The sequence below is a fragment of the Tinamus guttatus genome, unplaced genomic scaffold (genome assembly GCF_059628265.1).
Source record: "Tinamus guttatus ecotype Peru unplaced genomic scaffold, ASM5962826v1 Tinamus_guttatus_pri_ptg001083l, whole genome shotgun sequence".
NCBI classification, from domain to species: domain Eukaryota; kingdom Metazoa; phylum Chordata; class Aves; order Tinamiformes; family Tinamidae; genus Tinamus; species Tinamus guttatus.
Window position 1 is genome coordinate 848,056 of NW_028289617.1, and position 19,502 is coordinate 867,557.

General features: G+C 53.1%; 2 protein-coding genes across 2 annotated transcripts in view; one reads left to right on the forward strand and one right to left on the reverse strand.

Annotated features, from left to right (window-relative positions):
- Nucleotides 1–484: 484 nt before the first annotated feature.
- Nucleotides 485–1,405, reverse strand: LOC148590838 (olfactory receptor 14A16-like). Its single transcript, XM_088538419.1, has one exon. The coding sequence runs from the start codon at nucleotides 1,403–1,405 to the stop codon at nucleotides 485–487; it is 921 nt and encodes a 306-aa protein (XP_088394545.1).
- Nucleotides 1,406–8,710: 7,305 nt separating this feature from the next.
- Nucleotides 8,711–19,502, forward strand: part of LOC148590839 (uncharacterized) — a 191,267-nt gene continuing 180,475 nt past the window's right edge. The window contains exons 1-3 of the mRNA XM_088538416.1: nucleotides 8,711–8,755; nucleotides 11,577–11,733; nucleotides 11,915–11,949. Of these exons, the coding sequence (XP_088394542.1) occupies nucleotides 8,711–8,755; nucleotides 11,577–11,733; nucleotides 11,915–11,949 (237 nt within the window). The remainder of the gene's footprint in view (nucleotides 8,756–11,576; nucleotides 11,734–11,914; nucleotides 11,950–19,502) is intronic.

Below are 19,502 nucleotides of genomic sequence, written 5' to 3' on the forward strand. Positions count from 1 at the left end.
TGGCTGCCACCATCACAGGAGAGGGGTTTGAGATGACACCCTGACGGTGCCTGGGACAACTGAGCACTCCTAATGGACATGGGGCCCATGGTCTCACCCCGTCTGTACTCGTCTGAGCCTAACACTGTCCCCCTGAGCTCCCTTGGTGCCAGTTCTGGAAGAGACGCTGCACGAGGAAACTCTCCTCATTTCACTAGGGGCATGTGAGGGAGCTCGAGCAGTGGGCTCTGAAGTCCCCCCTCTCTGCTGGAGAAGGGGGAAGAAGCCTGGCTTCCTGCTTCAACACAGGATGTGGGTCCAATTCAAAAGAGAGGTTCCCAAGGAGACATACAATGAAGTGAATATACTTATTTATTTGCCTATTATATTTGTCTGAGATGGATAGACAAGAAAAAAATAAGAAGGAAATAAATGCATAACACACATCCTTGATGAGGGATATTCTATTGAGTGAATGGACGTAGGGCAGGTATTGGCAATGACCTCATATCCATTGAACCATCTTTTCTAGTGTGTCCCTGAGCTCCTTGTTCCTCATGCTGTAGATGAGGGGGTTCAGTGCTGGAGGCACCACTGAGTACAGAATGGACAGCACGAGATCCAGAGTTGGGGAGGAGACAGACGAGGGCTTCAGGTAGACAAGTATGTCAGTGCTGAAAAAGAGAGAGACCACAGCCAGGTGTGGGAGGCACATGGAAAAGGCTTTGTGCTGGCCCTGCTCTGACGGGATCCTCAGCACTGTTCTGAAGATCTGCACATAGGACACTACAATGAAAATGAAACACCCAAAGCCTAAACAGACACTAACCCCAAGAAGCCCAACTTCCCTGAGGTAGGAGTCTGAGCAGGAGAGCTTGAGGATCTGGGGGATCTCACAGAAGAACTGCTCCACCTCATTGCCTTGGCAGAGGGGTAGGGAAAATGTGTTCCCAGTGTGCAGGAGAGCAGTGAGGAAACCACTGGCCCAGGCAGCTGCTGCCATTTTGACACAAGCTCTGCTGCCCAGCAGGGTCCTGTAGTGCAGGGGTCTGCAGATGGCAACGTAGCAGTCATAGGCCATGACTATGAGGAGAGAATACTCTGCTGACATAAAAAAGACAAACAGAAAGATCTGGGCAGCGCATCCCAAGTATGAGATGGCCCTGGTGTCCCACAGGGAATTGTGCATGGATTTGGGGAGAGTGGTGGAGATGGAGCCAAGGTCAAGGAGGGAGAGGTTGAGGAGGAAGAAGTACATGGGGGTGTGGAGGTGGTGGTCACAGGCTACGGCTGTGATGATGAGGCCGTTGGCCAGGAGGGCAGCCAGGTAGATGCCCAGGAAGAGCGAGAAATGCAAGAGCTGCAGCTCCCGCCTATCTGCGAATCCCAGGAGGAGGAACTCGTTGAGGGAGCTGCTGTTGGACATTTAATCTCGGTTCAGTGCACTCTCCAATGAGGAAAAAGCATCAACAAGTTAAAGTTAGAACAAGCTTCTCTGAATAAAATCCATTCCACTCCTCATGGTACCCCCACATGGGTTCTTTCCTTTACCTTGTTCTGCTCCCTTTTTTGACCTCTGGTTTGTGCTGGGTGAGTGTGCTCTGCCTCTCTGCCTGCTTCCAGGGCAGTCAGTCCTGCTCTACTGGGGGGTATAAAAGGAGGTGTCAAGTTGACTCATGCATTTGCAGGGGACACCTGGGGATGGGTACTGTGACCTGAGTGAAGGGGATTTGGTGGAGTGAAGGGAAGTGGGAATATTCTCTACTTATTATTGAGACAGAGAGAGAGAAAGAGAGGGAGAGGGAGAGGGAGAGAGACCACACTCATGACAGCTCTGTTTGAGATGGAAGATCACTAGGAGGGATTAATCTAACCCCCTTTCCAGTTTGCTCTCTTCAACAGAGGTGTCTGGACCGGAATTAGTCACAGCAGTTCCCACTCCAGCAAGGAAGAGGAACAGTGCAGTGAAGGCAGGGGCTGAACTAACTCCTTCTGGGCATCTCATTTCCACTAAGACGGACCCCATCCTCACATCACCTAAATGTCTTCACTGTTGTTTGAGGGAATGCAGTGGGAGAGGGAAGTTACTGCCTGAACTGCAGCTGAATTCCCCTCCTTAGCTCCAGAGAGCAAAACCAGATCAGCACAGACAGGTGAAGGACGGAAGAGCAACAGTATGAACCTTCTGGCAAGGGAAAGTAAGGAGCAGCAGACAGAGGAGCACTGAGGAAAGCCTTCACCTCCCCCAGCTGTGCACGTCACCCCCCAGACAGTGACATCTGAGGACAGTCCCTCTCAGTCCCCTTGTCCTGCACTGGGAAAGGACCAGGCTGCAGGAGAGACGCAGCCCCTCTTCTACCAAGGAGGGGGCTCGTGGACAGCACCCCATGGCCTTGAGGGGTGGGAGAGGAGACACGGGGCTTTGCTTAGAGGAAGACGTCTCCGTTGCAGGGACTGACTGGGATGATCCAAATCCCACCTCTCATAGCAATTATGTTTATAGCTCCCTCCCATTTGCTGATTGTATCTCCACTGCTGGAGCTTTTCCTGCTGGCAGATCTTCCTCTGCCCCATGTCTTCTCCCTGTCAGTGTCACAGACACTGTCCCACCTTCTGGACACTCACCCTGCTCTGCAGCAGCCCAGGGACATCTCTGTGTTTGCAGGTGGGGAGGAGAAGGTCAGCCAGACCCTGGTGAGGCCAGAGAAGGTGATGCTGGTGCTGTCTGCAGTCAGAGAGGGGTAAGGGACTTGCTGAGGTTCCCCACAGATCTCTCCATTTAAGGAACTGGGAGTCTCAGTCTCCCGCCCCAACCTGGCATCTCCTTTCCATACACCCCTGGCCCTTAACAAAAAGGATGAAACTGAAAACAGACTCCTGAAAGCTCCTTGTCTTTAACATTAACACTGCCTTGACTGTTCTCTTGGAAAGGCTCCTTCAGAAAATGAGCCTGCCCTGATGGGGGTCTCTCCTCCCACCCAGAGCATCTCCCTGCAGCACCATGGGGATTTCCCCGGGCAGACTGAGTGCTGATCCTTGCAGGGGGCAGAGTCACTGCCCCGGCACACAGCACCCTGGGACACAGGGACATGGCTCTGAATTACAGCCCATACAGACCTGGGTGCATCCCAGCACCGTCCCTGTTAGAGGGCAGTTGTGATGCCCTGTCCCTCTGAACGTGTGGCTGGGAATCCCTGCTCTAATGCAACCTCCTAATTCAAACAGGAGAGACTGGGAGAGACACCCTGACACATCCTATTGATCTGAAGGTGCCAAGTTCAGAAGCTCCCTGCAGGACCCACAGCACTGTTGCCCTGCAGACATAAACTTACCATGTCAAGGGTTGGGAAGATTTCTCCCTGCCCTGAGACTCTCAGCTGTCCTCCCATTCCCTACTGCCTTTCACTTATGAGTGACTCATCCCAGCCTGGTGCCTGCGGGCAGTGCCCTGAGTCTTGGTGCTCCTTTATGAGGAGCTGCTCCTGGGCAGAGCTGTCTCTCTGCAGAGCCTGCCAGGTTGCCATGGGCTCCCACAGTCCCAGGAGCCAGGCCCAGCTCAGGAGCAGGGACCCAACTGAAGACGGGACGTTTTCTGTCCCTTGTGCATTCCCGAGATGGTCACAGGGCTCCAGGGCTGATGGTTCCTGAAAGGTACTGAAAGGTCACCCCTGCCACCTATGGCAAACGTCCACTCACGTCCACAAAATGGTCACTGATGGTCTCTCTGTTAGCCGTGGAGAGAGACTGAGACATTGCACTTGGTCTCATCAGAGGATGGTTATCTAAGAGAGGTGGACGTGTCCTACTCTACAAGACCCTGCTCCCATCTCATAAGCAGACAGAACACATGCACAGGGGCAAGAACAGCACAAGTCCATTTCCTCGTGCTTCAGGACCTAATCTGGAGGAGTACAGCAGGACACCTAATGCCAGCACATCTAACACTCCACAGTCTCAGAAAAGGATTCTGTTTGCCCAACTTTTGGGGTCTAGAAAATAGCTATGTGCATGAGAGTTCCTTGTCCAAGCTCTCATTGTAGTCAGTGGAGATGGTGGCAGGGAGTCAGCTATACACACACGCTCACCCCTTTGGACTTCAGAAGGGACAAAGGTTGGTCCAAGACTCTCCTGCATCAGCCAGGTGGAGAATCTTCTTGGCCATCTGACATCTCAGTGCCTACGACCCTCTAGAGCTCCACTCGCTCAGACCTCTGCAGAACCAGACATTGCAAAGACCTTGCATAATTCACTGCAGACCATTGATTTCATGAAATGACAACAGGTCTACTAGGCCATGTCAAGTGCATGGGGTGTCCAGCACAGCCACCATGTTCCTAGCACATTCAAAAGGAAAACAAGAGAAAAATCAGACCTTTCAGAAATGGTTGGTGGGCAAGCACCCTAGGACACCTTGGTTTTCACACCTGCTCCCCAAAACTGATTCCCACCACTGCCTTCACGCAAAGACCCCCTTGGAGAGGGATAACAGCTCCCCTCCTCTGGGTAGCCATGCTACCACTAATGCAGCCCCATAAGTGTCTGGCCTTATTCACATGAACATGCACCACTGGCTCATATGGCATCCCTTGTAACATGCAGGCCCTTCTCTTCAGGCCAGTCCCCAGTTCCTCATGTTCTGCTCTGTCTTCATAGACAAGGTTATATTCTTCCCCACATTGTGGGGCTGCCAGGAGATTTCCTTGGTAGTGGGAAGCCGCATGAAAAAATGAAATATCCTGGAAAATCCCCATCTTGGAAATGTCAGACTGTGCATTAGAATGAGGAAATGTCACTTGAAGGCTGGTGCTGTGGTGCAACAGGCCACCCACCAGGACGCAAGGATCATCCCTTGGCTTTGTGTTACAAGGAACAGCTAGTGGGGATGGAGAGACATTAGTGAAGGGAAGGAGATCCCGTGTGAGAGCAAAGTGAGGAAGCAGGCTGGGCGTTTATAGGCTGCATGGGCACAGCCGCAGGTTTGAACCAGCATAGGACAGACCGTGGTGGATACAGCGAAAGGCACTGCCAAAGCTCAAACACCCCAAATAAGGTTGGCATCCTATTGGCTATGACTGTTTTCTCTGCCACCAAGACCTACCAGGAGGCACTGGGGCCTCATTGTCCCCCTTGCCAACACCTTGAAAGGTGTCGTATCATTGCCCTGCACTGAGCACTGCACACCCCCACCCACATAACATCCCCAGGAGGACCTGGAAAACATGTGGGGGAAAGGATCTCCCTTTGAGGAAGCTCAGTGACCGAGCTTGGGCATTCTGCCTGATCAAACACATCAAGGGTTAACGTGGGATCAGAACCACCTGCACATTTCCTCTACCTACCTGTTACCAGTGATCACAGTTTTCTCCTCCAATCAGCCCCTGGGGAATCTTTGCTGCTAACGACTCTCAGTGGGATCCATTAATGTTCTACAGAACTTTGGAGGTTGCTTCTGACTTTGAATTCTTTAACATTTTGTTCAGTCTCCTCTCAGTAACTGAGGTTCATGGGCTCAGCACCAAACGCACTATGGGGCTCATTAAAAAGCAAAAAGCTTTGACCAACTATGTCTGCCCTTGTGATTTTCATCAGGTCTTGCAAGGCTAATTGGAGAGGTTTCAGGAGTGTAGCTGAAAGTTGGAGACATCAACAACATGCAAGTATTTCTGCCCTTAAAGGTTTTTATTGCTATTATTAATATTCAGCTTTCAGAGTTAAGTGACAGCAACACCCTCCAAACTGTATCAATCCAGAGTGACTCCCAATGAAGTCTGTGCATGTAGGGAAAAGAGTGTCCCAGAGCTCAGGCACTGTATGGACACTCTTCCCTCTGCCTCCCCAGCCCTGACATTTCTCTCATCAGCCACCTGGGACTTCCATCACTCCTGTTAGAAGCTTCCCTATTCCTCTCATGTCTGAAACTGAAGGTTACAGCTCATCTGCCCCAACTCTCAACTGCTTTCCTTAGAGAACTAGCTCCAAATAGGCCCAGGATTTTTCTCAATTACAAAGAAACAGAAATAAAGCATGAAATAATTCCATAAATAAGATTTATGCCCTTTGATTGTAGGCTAAGTCCACAATGTCAACAATGAGGCCCCCTGGCCACAAGGGAAAGCCTTACTGAAAAGACTGAGCAAGCTTTAAGCTCTCTGAAGTGCAAACCAGTGGCTGGGGCTCTGAGTGAACAGAGTAAAAGGAGTCCCAATACTGTGGCTTTACAACGGCCAGCTCGTGTCCTGTAAAGATGGTGTTAGAAACTGTCAGTTTAAGCAGGACACACGGGAATGAGAGAGCCACACATCTCCTGGGTCATGATGTGGGCCATGCTCCTTTTGGAGATCCCAGACCTGCCTCAGCTTTTCCACAAAAGTAGGAAAAATCCTCTGATGCTATTTCCTAGAGAGGAGAGATTTTTCTGGCTGCTCAGAGCAACCCAAGCAGGAGCTGAGGATGTCATAGGAAACCCAACCCACCAACACCGACAGCACTGGGCCTTCCTGAACCCTCAGGCCAGGAGCAGGAGGGGACAGGGGAAATAGCTACGTCCCAGACTTCCTCCATCAGGCCTTCAGCTCCACAACTTGTCGTGGCTTCAAGGGAGCTCCCTAACCAATACTTCTTATGATCCTGGTGGACAGAGCAGACTGAGCAGACACAGAGAAGACAGGGGAGAGAAGGGCGAGAGAACTCAGGGTGTAGAGTGGGGCTCACTGTGCCGTAGAAAAGATGCTAGAAGCTGAATAAGCAACCCAAAGAAATGAGTAAAGGTCATGTTTTCCTTGGTAGTGGCTTGGAATGCCACATCTCTGACAGGATTCAAGGCAGATGAGTTGTATCTTCTGCAAGATTTGCCCCAGGACTACATAAAACGTCTAGCAGGGATGTTGGCTGTAGGGGTGCTCACAAGCTTTGGCAGTTGGGGAGAGGTGAGATGGTCACCCCACGAGTTTCTGAACAAGACAAAATGCAGCTCCTGAGGCCGGCAGTGCCTTACAGGCTCCATATGGGAGTCCGCACAGCAGCACCGCAGTGTGGGGGCCTGTCCTGAGGCACCGGGGTCAAAGTGGGAGAGATTCAGAGTGCCAGGGCTCTAGAGATCCCAAAGAGAGGCAGGGTGCCAGGAACTGAACCCAGGGGAAAAACACTACCTGCAGGTGTCATGGAATATGTCGAGAACTAACTACGGTACAAGATGAGAAAACGCTTTCCTCAGGGTCAGAGGAAGGAAAGCTGGGCAAAATTAATGGGGATCTGGAGGAACTTGCCCAGATTTTCTACCCGGCCAGACTCATGGTTTTGGAGTCTACCAGAAATTACAGGCCCGTCTCATGCCCTCTGCAAGGAAGGAAGGAAGACGTGTTAAGAGCATGTTTGCTCTTTATTGACACATCATCTCCATCTCAAACACCACAGACCAAGAAACCTTGCTGAAGACTTTTAAAGCAAAGACCCTGTAGAGCCTGTCTCAGGAGAGCAGATTCCCTGAGTCTGTATTAGGGGATTTCTGAGGATGAAGATCTGAGAATCTCTCTGCATTCCTATCCCACACTTTGTGAAGAAAAAGATTTGTTCTTAACATCTGAGAAGAATTTCCCATTGTCCATATTTTCCCTGCTGCCTTCCATGCAATTAGTGTGCCCCTCCAAGAAAATCCTGCTGCTCTGTGCCCTCCACAAGGTACTAGTGCACAGCATGAAGATCCAGCCTCTCCTTATCTGTCCCACACTCCAGCATGTACCCTGACCAACTTGGTGTCCCTGTGCTGAACCCCCTCCCATTTGTTCATTTCTTTGCAGAACTGGAGAGCCCAAATGGGATCTGGTACACAGGCATGGTCTCCACTGTTTCAAAAAGAGGAGCAGCACATGTCTGTGGCCCCACTGGCTGTGCTCTCCCAAATACAAACCCATGAGGGAGGCCAAACTATGGCACAGGGGCTCAAAGAGGTTCTCAAATCTTCTGTCCTCAGAGATAATCAAAACTTCACTGGAAAAGGCCCAATGACAACACCTGTCCTGGGACCTGCCTTCAGCAGGGTATTGGATTCCTACCTCCAGCTGTCTCCCCCATTGCAGGCTCAAAGACTCTGCTATTCTGACACTCTTTCTAAAGAAGGGACCTGTGGATTTGGAACTGTCAGCTCAATGGCTGGCCAAGGTCAGGGGTCTCAGAGACACCCATATCTCTGAGGGATTGGAATGGATTAGGGCCTGGGATGGAAAGATGAAATGAGGGCTCTGGGACTCCCCTCGGTGACTACTAAGGCACTGAGATGAGTTGTGGGTGCCCTTGGCCACCACCAGGACATACCTCTGGGAGTCCCCATGGCAACCGCCAGGGCTTTGTGATGGCAGTGGCATCATGTCCCCAGGGCCATTGTGATGCGGCAGTGCCCATGGCGACCAAGTCTGTGCTGGGCTAGAGCACCACCTTCAGGGTCACACTGAGGAGAGAAGCTCCAGCAAAAGGAGCAGCTCCCATTTGTTCCCAGAGCAGCAATCCAGAGCAAGTGCCCTGGAGATGGAGAAGGAGAGGCAGGCGAACGCCTGCTCCCAGCCCAGCAACGGGCATCCTGTGAGGTGCAAGCGCACAAGGAAGGTGAGTGGTCGGGCAGGAGGCAGAGGCTGGCAGCAGGGATGGGAGCACAAGGATGGAGAGCACAAGGATGGTGGGGCAAGCCAGCCAGGCGTGACCTTCTCTGGCCAGAGGCTACTTATTGCTGGCTGTGGCGATGTTCTCCACCACCAAGCACCACGCCTGGGATGCTGCAAGGCCTGTATGGATCCTGGGAGCCCTGTGTGGAGGGTCAGAGAGCCTCTCTGGGCCAGGGGCAGCTGGGTCCTCCTCCACCATGAGCTTCCTTTCGACGTGGGGCTGGAGTTTCCTGCACCTCTGGGGCTGTTTGTACCTTAGCTAATGGGGAAAAGGAGAGGGCGTCCCTCGGATGGGGAATTAGGATAAAGGGAGGCTGCAGCCTCCAGCAATTGGAGAGACCCCACAGTCTCACAGACTCACCCTTCATTCGAATAAAGTTTTAGGACTCCTCTGTCTCCTTTGTGGACATTCAGTTCTCGACAGCAAGATTTTCCGCACAGGCCGAACCTTCTGTCACTCATCTCCACATTTGCCTCCCTCTTTCTCCTTTCCATCCTCTAAGAGGATTTGATACAGCTCCTTTGGAGTCTAGTCCGTTGAAAGGAACTTCCATTATTTGGAAATGGCATGCAGCCCCACAACACAGCTGCTCATACACCCTTTCCTGTCACTACAATGAGGGATAAAAGCAAATTAAATGAAGTTCTGATATTTAGGTTTTTTCTTAAACTGCCTTTAAAACGTTTTCTCCAGCAAGAAAAGGAAAGCACAAAACATTCCCTCCTCACCAAAACTCATTGTTGGGCACTGACAACTCACCAGTATACCAGAGTGGCCAGAAGCGGATGTTGTAGTACGAGCTTGGACATTTTCCAGTCCTGATAAGGAAAAATAAAAGACAAACACAAAAGAAAAAAAACAAAAGATCCTCACTCAGCACCAGACTTAGGAGAACAGCAAGAATCAAAAACAATCTGGAAAAAAGGACTTCGACTTGAGGACCTCCAGGTCCTGATTCACGGGCGGTGAGCAGTACTTTTTGCCATCAATACTCTCTTGCAAACCCTGTGATACCCATTAATACCTCAGTAAGGCATTAATACCCCATTAATACTCCCCAGTAAAACTGGTTAATACCCCATTACAACCCTCAAGGACACCTTGATACCCATTAATACTTCAGTAAGGCATTAATACCCCCAGATTAAAGGGGTTAATACCCCGTTATAACCCTCGAGGACACTTTGATTCCCATTAATACTCCACTAATTCCTGGGCCCCTTCTCAGACGCCTGGGCCCTCCTCGGACGCCTGGGCCCTTCCCGGATGCCTGGGCCCTCATCAGATGCCTGGGCCCTTCCCGGACGCCTGGGCCCCCCAACTCAGCTTCACCCGAAGCCACTTGTGGGGCAGGACGAGGGGCCCAGGCGTCCGGGCCGTCGCGTCGCATCCAACGGCGCCATTAAAACTTTGTACGGAAGTTCCCACCCTCCTGTCCTTGTCCTGCCCCGCTGCCTCCTGCCCCCTCTGCACCTCCACGTCCCCCCTTGGCACCCCCACAAATTACACACGACAGACCCAACATTGGGACTTTTCCTGAGCCTCGGTCCCCGCAAGCCTCCCTCCATCACCAATGGCTTAAAAACAGTGTGGGTACCTCTTTTCTGAATAGGAACCTGTCAAAGTAACTTCACCGAAATAATAGTACCATGAGGAAAAAAAGGGGGAAAAATGAAAGAAAAAGCTAAAAAGGAGGGAGAAATGGAATAAAAGGCTGAAAATTAGAGGGAGAAGGAAAGAGAAAAGCTGAAAGAGGGGGAGAATGAATGAAAAAGAGGAAAAATGAAGGAAAAAACAAAAAGAGAAAAAACATGAAAAATTATTAAAGGGGGAACAAAAGAAAAAACTAGAAGAGAGGGGAAAAGAAAAAGGTAAAAGGGGGCGAGGAATGAAGGAAAAAATGAGAGGCAGAAAAAAGGATACAGCTAAAAAGGAGAAAAGCAAAGAAAAAATCCAAAAAGGGAGAAATAGGGAAATAAAGGATAAAAGGAGTGATAACAAAAGAAAAAAAGATAAAAGAGGGAGCTGGAAATGAAAGGGGAAAGAAAGCATTGAAAAGGTGAAAACAAAAAAGACAACAATGCAAAAAAAATGGAAATAAAAATGAAAATAAGCAAAAAGGGAGGGAAAATATGAAAAAACAGAAGCTAAACTGTGATACATGGGACAGGGCTCTGCGGCACAAGGAGGACCAGCCACCAAGGTGCCCTCCAGGTCCAGCCGGGGGCTTCACAGCTTGGGACACTCCCCCAATGACACAGGCTGAGCAAGATCATAGAATCACAGAATCACAGAATGCTGAAGGCTGGAAGGGACCTCTAGGGATCATCCAGTCCAACCCCTGCACACGCAGGGTCACCTAAAGCACGTGGCACAGAAGTCTCCGTGGAGGGTGAGGCCTTGGGGAGCTGCTTCCCCAGGGGTCAGGTGCCCACAGTCCTTGGTCCTACCCCCCTGCCCCTCTCCCTGCTCCACACCAGCCCTGGGCTCTGCAGTCTAAAAATGGGGGCTGAGGACCCCTCGAGGGCTGGGACTGGGGCATCTTGGAGGGTTTGCGTACCAGAGCAGCTCCTCAGCAAGCCGGCAGAGACAGCGTGTGCAGTTCTGTGGGGGAAACTATGGGGCACCTCAGCTCTTTGCCCCATGGTGACAAAAGGGAGGAGACCAAGCCGAGAGATGGAGATATTTTCCTACTTTTACGTCCTCAGTGAACTCTGGCATCTTCTCAAGTTCTGGGATGTTGGGAAATTCTTGGATCAGGCCAAGGACAAAATCCTGGAAAAGTGACTCTCCTCCAAAGCTTCCCAAGGACTCCCTCTTGCCCCACAGTTCCTCAGCAGCAGCAACATCAGGAGGAGGGACATCAGCCCCACACGCTGACACCCGTCACTTGGGCCATCTCCAGAAGGCTGATGCCTTCACCTTGTCTTTTGCCTCTGCAGGGTGTGCTGATTACGGGGCTTGGCACCTTCTGTGTGGTGCAAGAGCCACTGTGGCTGGGGCCAGAAAAAGTGCTGATGGTCCGAAGACCCATCTTCAAGCTGGCCCCGAACCCAGCCTGGCAACAGTGGCTGAAACGCCCCAAGGTGACTGTTCCCGGTGAGTTGGCAGCACTGGGCCACCCTCCATTTCCCTTGTCCCCTCTGGTGGGCAGCGGGTGGGTGCTCCTCTACAGGATGGGGTTGCAAAGACGGCACCGTAAAGAGGGGCGCTCTTCCCTCACACCTGGCTCCAGCCACCCGCTTTGCTGCAGCGCTGACCCTGCTCCTCTTCCCTGCAGAGAACATCAAGATCGAGCCCTTGGACTTCAGGCAGGTATTCAGGGGGTATTGATTGTAAACCCAAAGATTTTACTCTCGCTGTTGCGAGGCTTTTAAAAATTAAGGTTATAGACCAACCGGTGGATATTCTCCACCCAGAAGTGTGGGACAAATGTACCAAGGTGTTAGTTGAGGAGACGATGTCTTCGGGTTGTGGGAAAAACCTTAAGGCTTGGGGAAAAGTTGTACAGGCGTTGCAGAAAACCTATACAAGAGCAGGGGACTGTTGGTCACCCCGAAAATGGGAGTCGGGGCAGCCGCACAGACTTTGCACCCCCCATATGATGGTGATTCTGCTGAGCCTAAAGATCTGCAAGAGGGCGATACGTCCCCTCAATTCCTGAACCCCGTCCCACTTACAGAGGAGCAAAAACAGCCGAAATCTGTTTGGGGCGAGCTAGCCAAGGAAGCTAGGAACATTGAAAAGATGTCAGAGCTTGGGGACGTCTGGGCCAGGCCACCACCCTATGCCCCCCAAAATGGCGCTGAGCCACAAGGAGAAGGGCGGGGTGAGGATGCTCCTGGCGGGAACAGACGGGAACCGTTAGATAAACAAGAGAGGAGGACAACAAGGAGGAGAAAGGTGGTTCGGGTGACCGGCCAGGTGAGGGAGGCCCGAGTGAGGCGCTGAGAACCGATCAGAGCGGCCATTTCACAAAACGCCTCTGTGAGTAGGAGGCGGGGCGAGCCAAGGAGGGGGGAACAGCCCGCCCGCAACGGAAGTGGGCGGGACGGAAGTAGGCGGGGCCGGAGCCCAACGAGAAAGTACCGGAGCCCGGAAGTGACCAGTCAGTCGAGTTCCGACTCCGGGTCAGACACTAGTGAGGACGAGTGGGTCACAACTGATTCAAACTTAAGGGAGGAGGAAATGAAGGTAAACAGAGCTGAGAGCCAAAATATTCCCATCCGAATTAAAGAAAAACCGCGAAGGGGAGGAACCCCTCTCACGGACTGGAAGGAAATAAAGATCGCATGTGCCGACTGGGCCCCATCAGCCGCGCTAGCGTTCCCGGTCCGGGTGACGGAGGGGGGACAGAGGGTCCACTCGCCGATAAAATCTAAGGATGTGCAAACGATTGTTAAAGCAATTGCAGATAAAGGGACTAATTCTGCCATGGTCTCGACCCTCCTAGATGGTATCTTCGGGGGGGACGATCTGCTCCCGTTCGATATAAAACAAACTTGTAGGCTAATCTTTGATGGAGCAGGGATGATCGTTTTCAAACAAGAATGGGAAGACAACTGTACGAGGTATTTAGCCCAAGTAACTGGGGCAGATCATCCATTACACGGCTCCAGCCTGCAGCGGTTAATGGGTGCAGATCCAACAATGATCACCCCCCAGGCGCAGGCCCATGGCCTGTGGGCCCATGAAGTTACGACAACTACTCGTGCGGCCAGAGAAGCCATTCGCACAGCCTGTAGAGTTGTTGCCAGACCATCGCCATGGTCCACAATAAAGCAAAGTGAAAGTGAGAGCTTTACACAATTTGTAGATCGTCTCCAGGCAGCGGTCGACTCTTCGTCCCTGCCCACGGAGGCAAAAGGCCCGGTCGTAGCGGAATGTTTACGCCAACAATGCAATTCGGCAACCAAAGAAATCCTGCGATCATTGCCGGCGGGGTCAAGTATCGCAGACATGATTAAGCATGTTGCAAAGGAAGAGCATCTGACCCCAGTTCAGGTGGCTGTTCACGCCGCAATAGCCAACGTAATGGCAGGTTCTAAATGTGGCCAGGCCGGCCATGTTGCAGTAAACTGCCCTTGGCTGGGGGACTCGCTGGCAGCGCTCCCCCCATGCCAAGATCGACCCAAAGGTCGCTGTCAGGAAAGATGGAAGAGTCAAGTGGTGCCTGCTTAAGTCTATTAAACCAGACCTTCAAAATAAAACTAATGAAAATTGTGAGTTTCCGGTGCGATCCGGTCCGGTTCACAGGACCGGTTCATCGGACGCCCTGGTGACAGGCGTCCCGCCCGAGCCTGTGAGTTCCACGCCGACAAAATCCAGAAAACAACAAAACAGCCTCCACAAGAGGGGGCCGCGATGCCTTTGCATTATCTTAATTTTGCAGCTTGTCACTATAGGACAGGTAGAGTCACATCAGCCCTTTAAATGAGTACTTGAACAGATGGAACAAGCTCGAGTAATTAGAACAAAAGTAACTACAGGGTCACCAATTTTCAGTGCCACTCCTTGCCAACCAACACCATAGAACCCTGTTCCAAACGCAGCTGGTACGAAAATTTGTTCACCGGTTCGCCGTGGTTAACCACCCTGATATCCACCTTGATAGGGCCGATCACAATGATCATGATGACACTGATCTTTGGACCCTGTATATTGAATAAGCTCATGCCGTTTGTCAAGAGTCGGCTAGAGAAGGTTAACATCGTGTTAGTGGAACGCCGACAACTGCTTTAAGAATATATCCACTCAGTGTTATCCCCAAGTTATCCCAAGGTACACCCTATTCCTATACCGCGGTATTACCTGTCATCCCCTACCTTCTACACTTTGTGCCTTATGTTTTTATGTCAAGTTTATCATACATAATTTTAAGATCGTTATAAACTATAAGAATAGAATAATATAATAATAAGAATAAGTAAGAGTAATATAATAATAAGAGTAAGTAATAAGGTAATAATGACAGTAAGTAAGAGTAAGATAATAATAACTGATCACAATAAGATAATAACAAGATAGTAATAAGAATAAGATAATAATGAGAATAAGTAATTAGAATAAGATAAGAATATGTAAGAATAAGATAGTCATATTTTAGCTAGTTTTGTTATGCATAGGGAGGGGGGAAATGTTGCCGATAGTTAGGGTCCGACGGCCGGCAGATATCGTGCTGTAAGGAAAGGTAGAGCCCCTAATAGCCAATAGTTTTTAGTTTATGATGTAAGCAGACGGATGTGACGTTGTAAACCTTAGCTATGTAACACCTTGTTACCCATCAATAAAGGCCATTTGCCCTCCACCACATTGGTGTCAGTGAGCTGATGGCCCGAGCCGTTTGGGGGTGGTCGCCGTGCCGTTCCTGCACCAGGTCGCCACGCCGTTTGAACGGCAACACTCCTGGGAGCTGCTCTGCAGGAAGGCTCTGCAGCCTGCGCTCCAAAGGCCCAGGAGCACCTCTGTCTTGGAGCCCACACGCAGCAGGCAGCAACTCAGGGAAATTTGACTGAGCTGCTCAACTTGCCGTGTGAGGTCAAGATCCCTTTGGAGCCAAGCTGCAGCCTTGTCTTCTACATGTCTAAGCTGGGGGAAGAGGTAAAAGCAGTCAAAAAGGGCTAGAAAAGTCCCCTCTTCTTCTTCCTTTCCTTGCCCTGACACAGCGAGCATCCTGCAAGAGGGACATTCCCAGAGCAAAGCAGGGGGACATGCTGCTGTCAGCGGGAGCTGCAGTCCTCAGTGGGACAGGGGCTGGTGTATGAGCTGCGAGGAGGCAGGAGGTGGCAGGAGCAGGAGCCAGGTGGTGTCCAGGAGGTGGGAGAGCAGGATCCAGCGCAGCTCTGTGCCCAGGCAGGAGCTTGCAGAGCCAAGGGCAGCCTGGCATGCGGCCCTGGAGAAGTGTGCAGCGGGGCCCTGCATGCAGCAGGCAGCAAGGCGGCCAGGGGACGGGCTCCTTCCAGCAGGGCCAGCGATGCTCATGCAGCCCCAAAAGACTCTCTGCAGGGACCAAAAACTTCTTGTGAGCTCTGTCTTTGCAAAGCTGTAAATGCCAGGAGTTCTCTGCTGGGGAAACGGGTCAAGGATCCTTCTAGACACAGCCACGAGACAGGAGCTGTAGAGTTGAGGATTCTCCTACAGTGAAGAGTCTCCCAAAAAGAATAAGCTTTCCTTTGGGTACAATTCCCCCAGGCTTAGAGCTGAGCTATGTGCTGAGCATGGAATCACCCTCAAGCTCAGAGCCTGGAGAGCGCTACCCTATGGGCTGACAAATCTCCAAAGTGTCCTGGTCTCTTCCCTCATCCACCTTACCCTCATCTTGACATGCACAATGTATTTTAAAGCTTCAACAGACGTCTAGTCTCTTTGCTCTTGCACATCCATCCTGTCACGTACTGGGCAATGAGAACAAGTGTCTGCAGGACCCTCATTTGTGGGAGTCCTCCAACCACAAAGACAACCTGCACAGACTGAGGAGAGGAGGCTACATGAGCAAGGATGGCCAAGTGGGTTGTCCATGTGGGTGAGCAGAGGAGTTTCCGTGGGAGGGGGAGGCTGGGAGAGCGCTGGCTGCAGCCGCCCCGTGCGCGTGCAGGGCGCAGGGCTGCTGTGCTGCTGTCCCTGCAGGGGCAGGAGGAGCCCAGCGCTCGCTGCGGGCATTGCGAGCTGCTCTTGCGAGGCTGTGCGGCGCTGCCGCAGCAGCGGGTGCGTGGCCAGGCGGCGCAGCGAGGAGCACGGCTCTGTGCTGGCTGCTGGGAGCCAAGGCCCCCGGCGCTGGGCAGGGCCGCGCGCGCAGGGGAGCAGCTCCCGCGGGGCCAGCGCTCCTCCTGGCAAGGCAGCCTGCGCGGGAGCGCCACGAGCGCCGCCTCCTTGCTGCCCTCATCTCGCCATGGGGCGTCTGCAACCTGCGCGACTGCAGCCAGCACAGGCAGCACCTGGCCGCGCTCAGGAGAGAGCGCGACAAGACACGTGGGCCACAACAAGGAGCTAAAGCTCAGGGTTCACAGGGACGCTTGGTGCTGCAGAGGGCTGGGGCTTCCCTTGTTTTCTCCCAGCAAGGCAGGAGCTGGAGGAGCGGGAAAGGCTGCGCTGGTGGGACAGTCCTTGTGGTCTAGAAACGAGTGTGTGGGTCTGTGTTGAGCTGATGCAGGGTGCAGAATTTGGGAATGGGGGGAAAGTCATCCCCAAGCACCCTCTGGGAGTTCTGAGGGAAGCCCTTCTCTCCGGGTGTACCCCTTCTCCATCCTGGACAGTGGCCTCTCAAAAGCATGACAATGCAGGGAGCACCAGGAACAGGATCTTTTTGTTTCTAGTTGCAAACTGAGCTTTCTGCACATTCAGGCTTGGAGAAGGGGCTGACAAGTCCACCATAACAGGCAGAAGTGTCATGGAAGCAGAGCAGACAACACGCAAGGCAGGCAACAGCAGGGCTAAGGGGTGGCTCCAATCACTCCACCTCCTACATCTCCTCTCCCCAGTTTGTTCACCATTCATTCCTCACATCCTCCTGGTTTCTGTTGCAGAAATGCTCCGAGGAGGAATGGCACACTGAAACCTGCACCCCGTGGAGCTGGACTAGCCTGATATAAGTGCAGGAGCTGGCGGAGAGCAGCTTGAGGGAGTGCTGGAGAGGGTGAAAGAGCTGGAGCCGTCGCTCCATGTGTTCAGGAGGGCTCCCCTGGCGCCATGTGGAGGATTGCCTGGTAGTGAAGGAAAGGCAGAGCATTCGGAGATTCCTCCTCCACCTGTGCGGGAAGAAACGTTTGGTGGCAGGGGTTGCGCTGCTTGCTTTTGGAGGGTTTTCCTCTGCACAAGGGCAACATCCGATGGCACATGGGAGATCTCCTGCTCCATTTCCCCTAGACTTTCCTGTCCTTACACAAGGGTTGGGAATTCATTCCGTTAGCAACTGATCATTGTAGCCCAGTGCTGGGCAGAGCTGCAGCAGCTGCAGGTCCCTGCTGCTGCTGAGGGCACGTTTGTGCCTGCTCTGCCCTCTGCAGCCCTAGGAAGCCGTGGCAGGGGCAGCAGTGCAGGAGCTGCACCAAGGCTGCTCTCAGCCACAGCTCATGGCGCCTGCAAGGTGCATGGCAGGACAAGAGAAGGAGCCCAGCAGCACCAGGGGCTCTCAGGCCAGCACCAACTCACAAGGGCTCTGCTGAGGACATGCACACCCGGCCCTGGGCACAAACGCCCTTCTCACTCACTGTGCTAACCAAGGAACACATCTCAACCATGGAAAATAAAACTTTCTCGAGTCCATCAGGCTGTAAGGGCAAGAGTGGAGCAGGGAAGAAAGATGAAGGCATTCAAGGCTGCTTGCAGGGGTGTAAGCAGAGCCCCAAGTGCAGTCCGGCCTCTGGGCAGGCAGCCGCCAGCAGCACCATGGGGCTGCGTGAGGAGACCTCCTTGGCACCCAGCAAGCCCAAGGCCACGCACTGCTCTCTTCTGCCAGGCTCAGCAGTGCCAGGGGGAGTCCAGCACACACAGACCCTTCCTCACGGCGGCCCCCCTGGCCCCTGCCGCTGCCCTCCTCCCCCCACGGAGCACTGGAACATCCCAGAGGGGCAGTTATCGCCACGGGAACACGGAAGCTTCCCAGGGCTGCGCATCACAGTGGCCCCAGTGCTGGCCACGCAGCTGGCGCTTGGCTCTGCGAGAGCAGCCGCAGGGCTAGTGGCAGAGGTGGCAGGGAGCTCTGGCAGGCCTGGGTGCTGGGGCAGAGCTGCGCCAGGGCCAGGAGCGGCCAAGGCCTCAGGGGCTGCTGCCTGAGCCTGGCACCCTGGCTCTGTGCACCGCCTGCCCCGCACATGCAGGGGACACGAGGCCCCGTGCACAGAGCCACATCTGCCACCATGACCATCCCCTCAAGCTCTCCTGCTCTCTTCCAGACTGCAAGCACCAAAGGCCTGGGTGGCTGCAAGGACGAGGAGCCTATGGATTGGGAAAACTCCTTCTGTGGCATCCAGGTATTTCTCTTATGGCCATCTGCACCAGGAGATGTGCAGCTAGGCATGGCCCATTCCCGTTTTCCTGCTTTTCACTGCAGGAAGAGGGGCCTCTGGGACCTCCCTGCAAACGCTTCTTTCTCTCTTGCAGACTCCACACACAGGGGACCATCCTGAGCCCAAGGAGTGGCTCAGTTATGGCAGCAGCCAGGTACAGCCCCCACAGCCACTGGATGCCCTTATCCTTCCTCTTCCCTATGCACCGTCCCCACCAAGGCCTTCTGATCTCTTCCAGATGATGGGGAGCAGTGGCCTGGTCGGTTGCAGCACAGAGGAGCCCATGGACTGGGAGAGCTCCGGCTGCAGCCCCCAGGTATGGTCCCTACTGCCGGCTGCACGGGCAGAGCTGGGGCTGTGCCCGGCCCCTTGGCGCTGCTCCGCGCTGCCTTTGGGGAGCAGCCGCGCGGGAGCCTGGCCCAGGTGTGCGGGCGCTCTGGCGGGCCGCGGCGCCGGGGCAGAGCTGCACAGGGCGCAGGAGCGCCCAAGGCCTGGGCACCTGCTGCCTCAGCCCCTCTGCCGGCCTCTGGGCTGCGCTGGCCACGCCAAGCCTCTGCCAGGGCACCAATGACGGCAGCGCTGCTGCCAAAGAGCCCGCGCAGCCGCCAAAGAGCCTCTGCTCCACGGGAGCCCCCGAGCCGCTCCTCGGCCCTGCTGATGCCTCCTTTTCCCTTGCAGGCCAAGCTCCCCTTCACCCTGGTTGCTGCCAGGAAGCGCTGGGCCCATGGATGCCAGCGATAACCTGCTTTGTGGATTTTTCTCTATAGACGCCTATAATAGCATTTGTTGTTGTTAATGTTGTTGTCGATATTATTGTTGTTATTTTTGATTACATTGTTGTAATTTTCTTCCTGTTATTGTTTA

What these genes read in the sequence shown, in the direction of transcription:
- LOC148590838 (XM_088538419.1), bottom strand. Translation starts at nt 1,405, where the DNA reads ATGTCCAACAGCAGCTCCCTCAACGAGTTCCTCCTCCTGGGATTCGCA.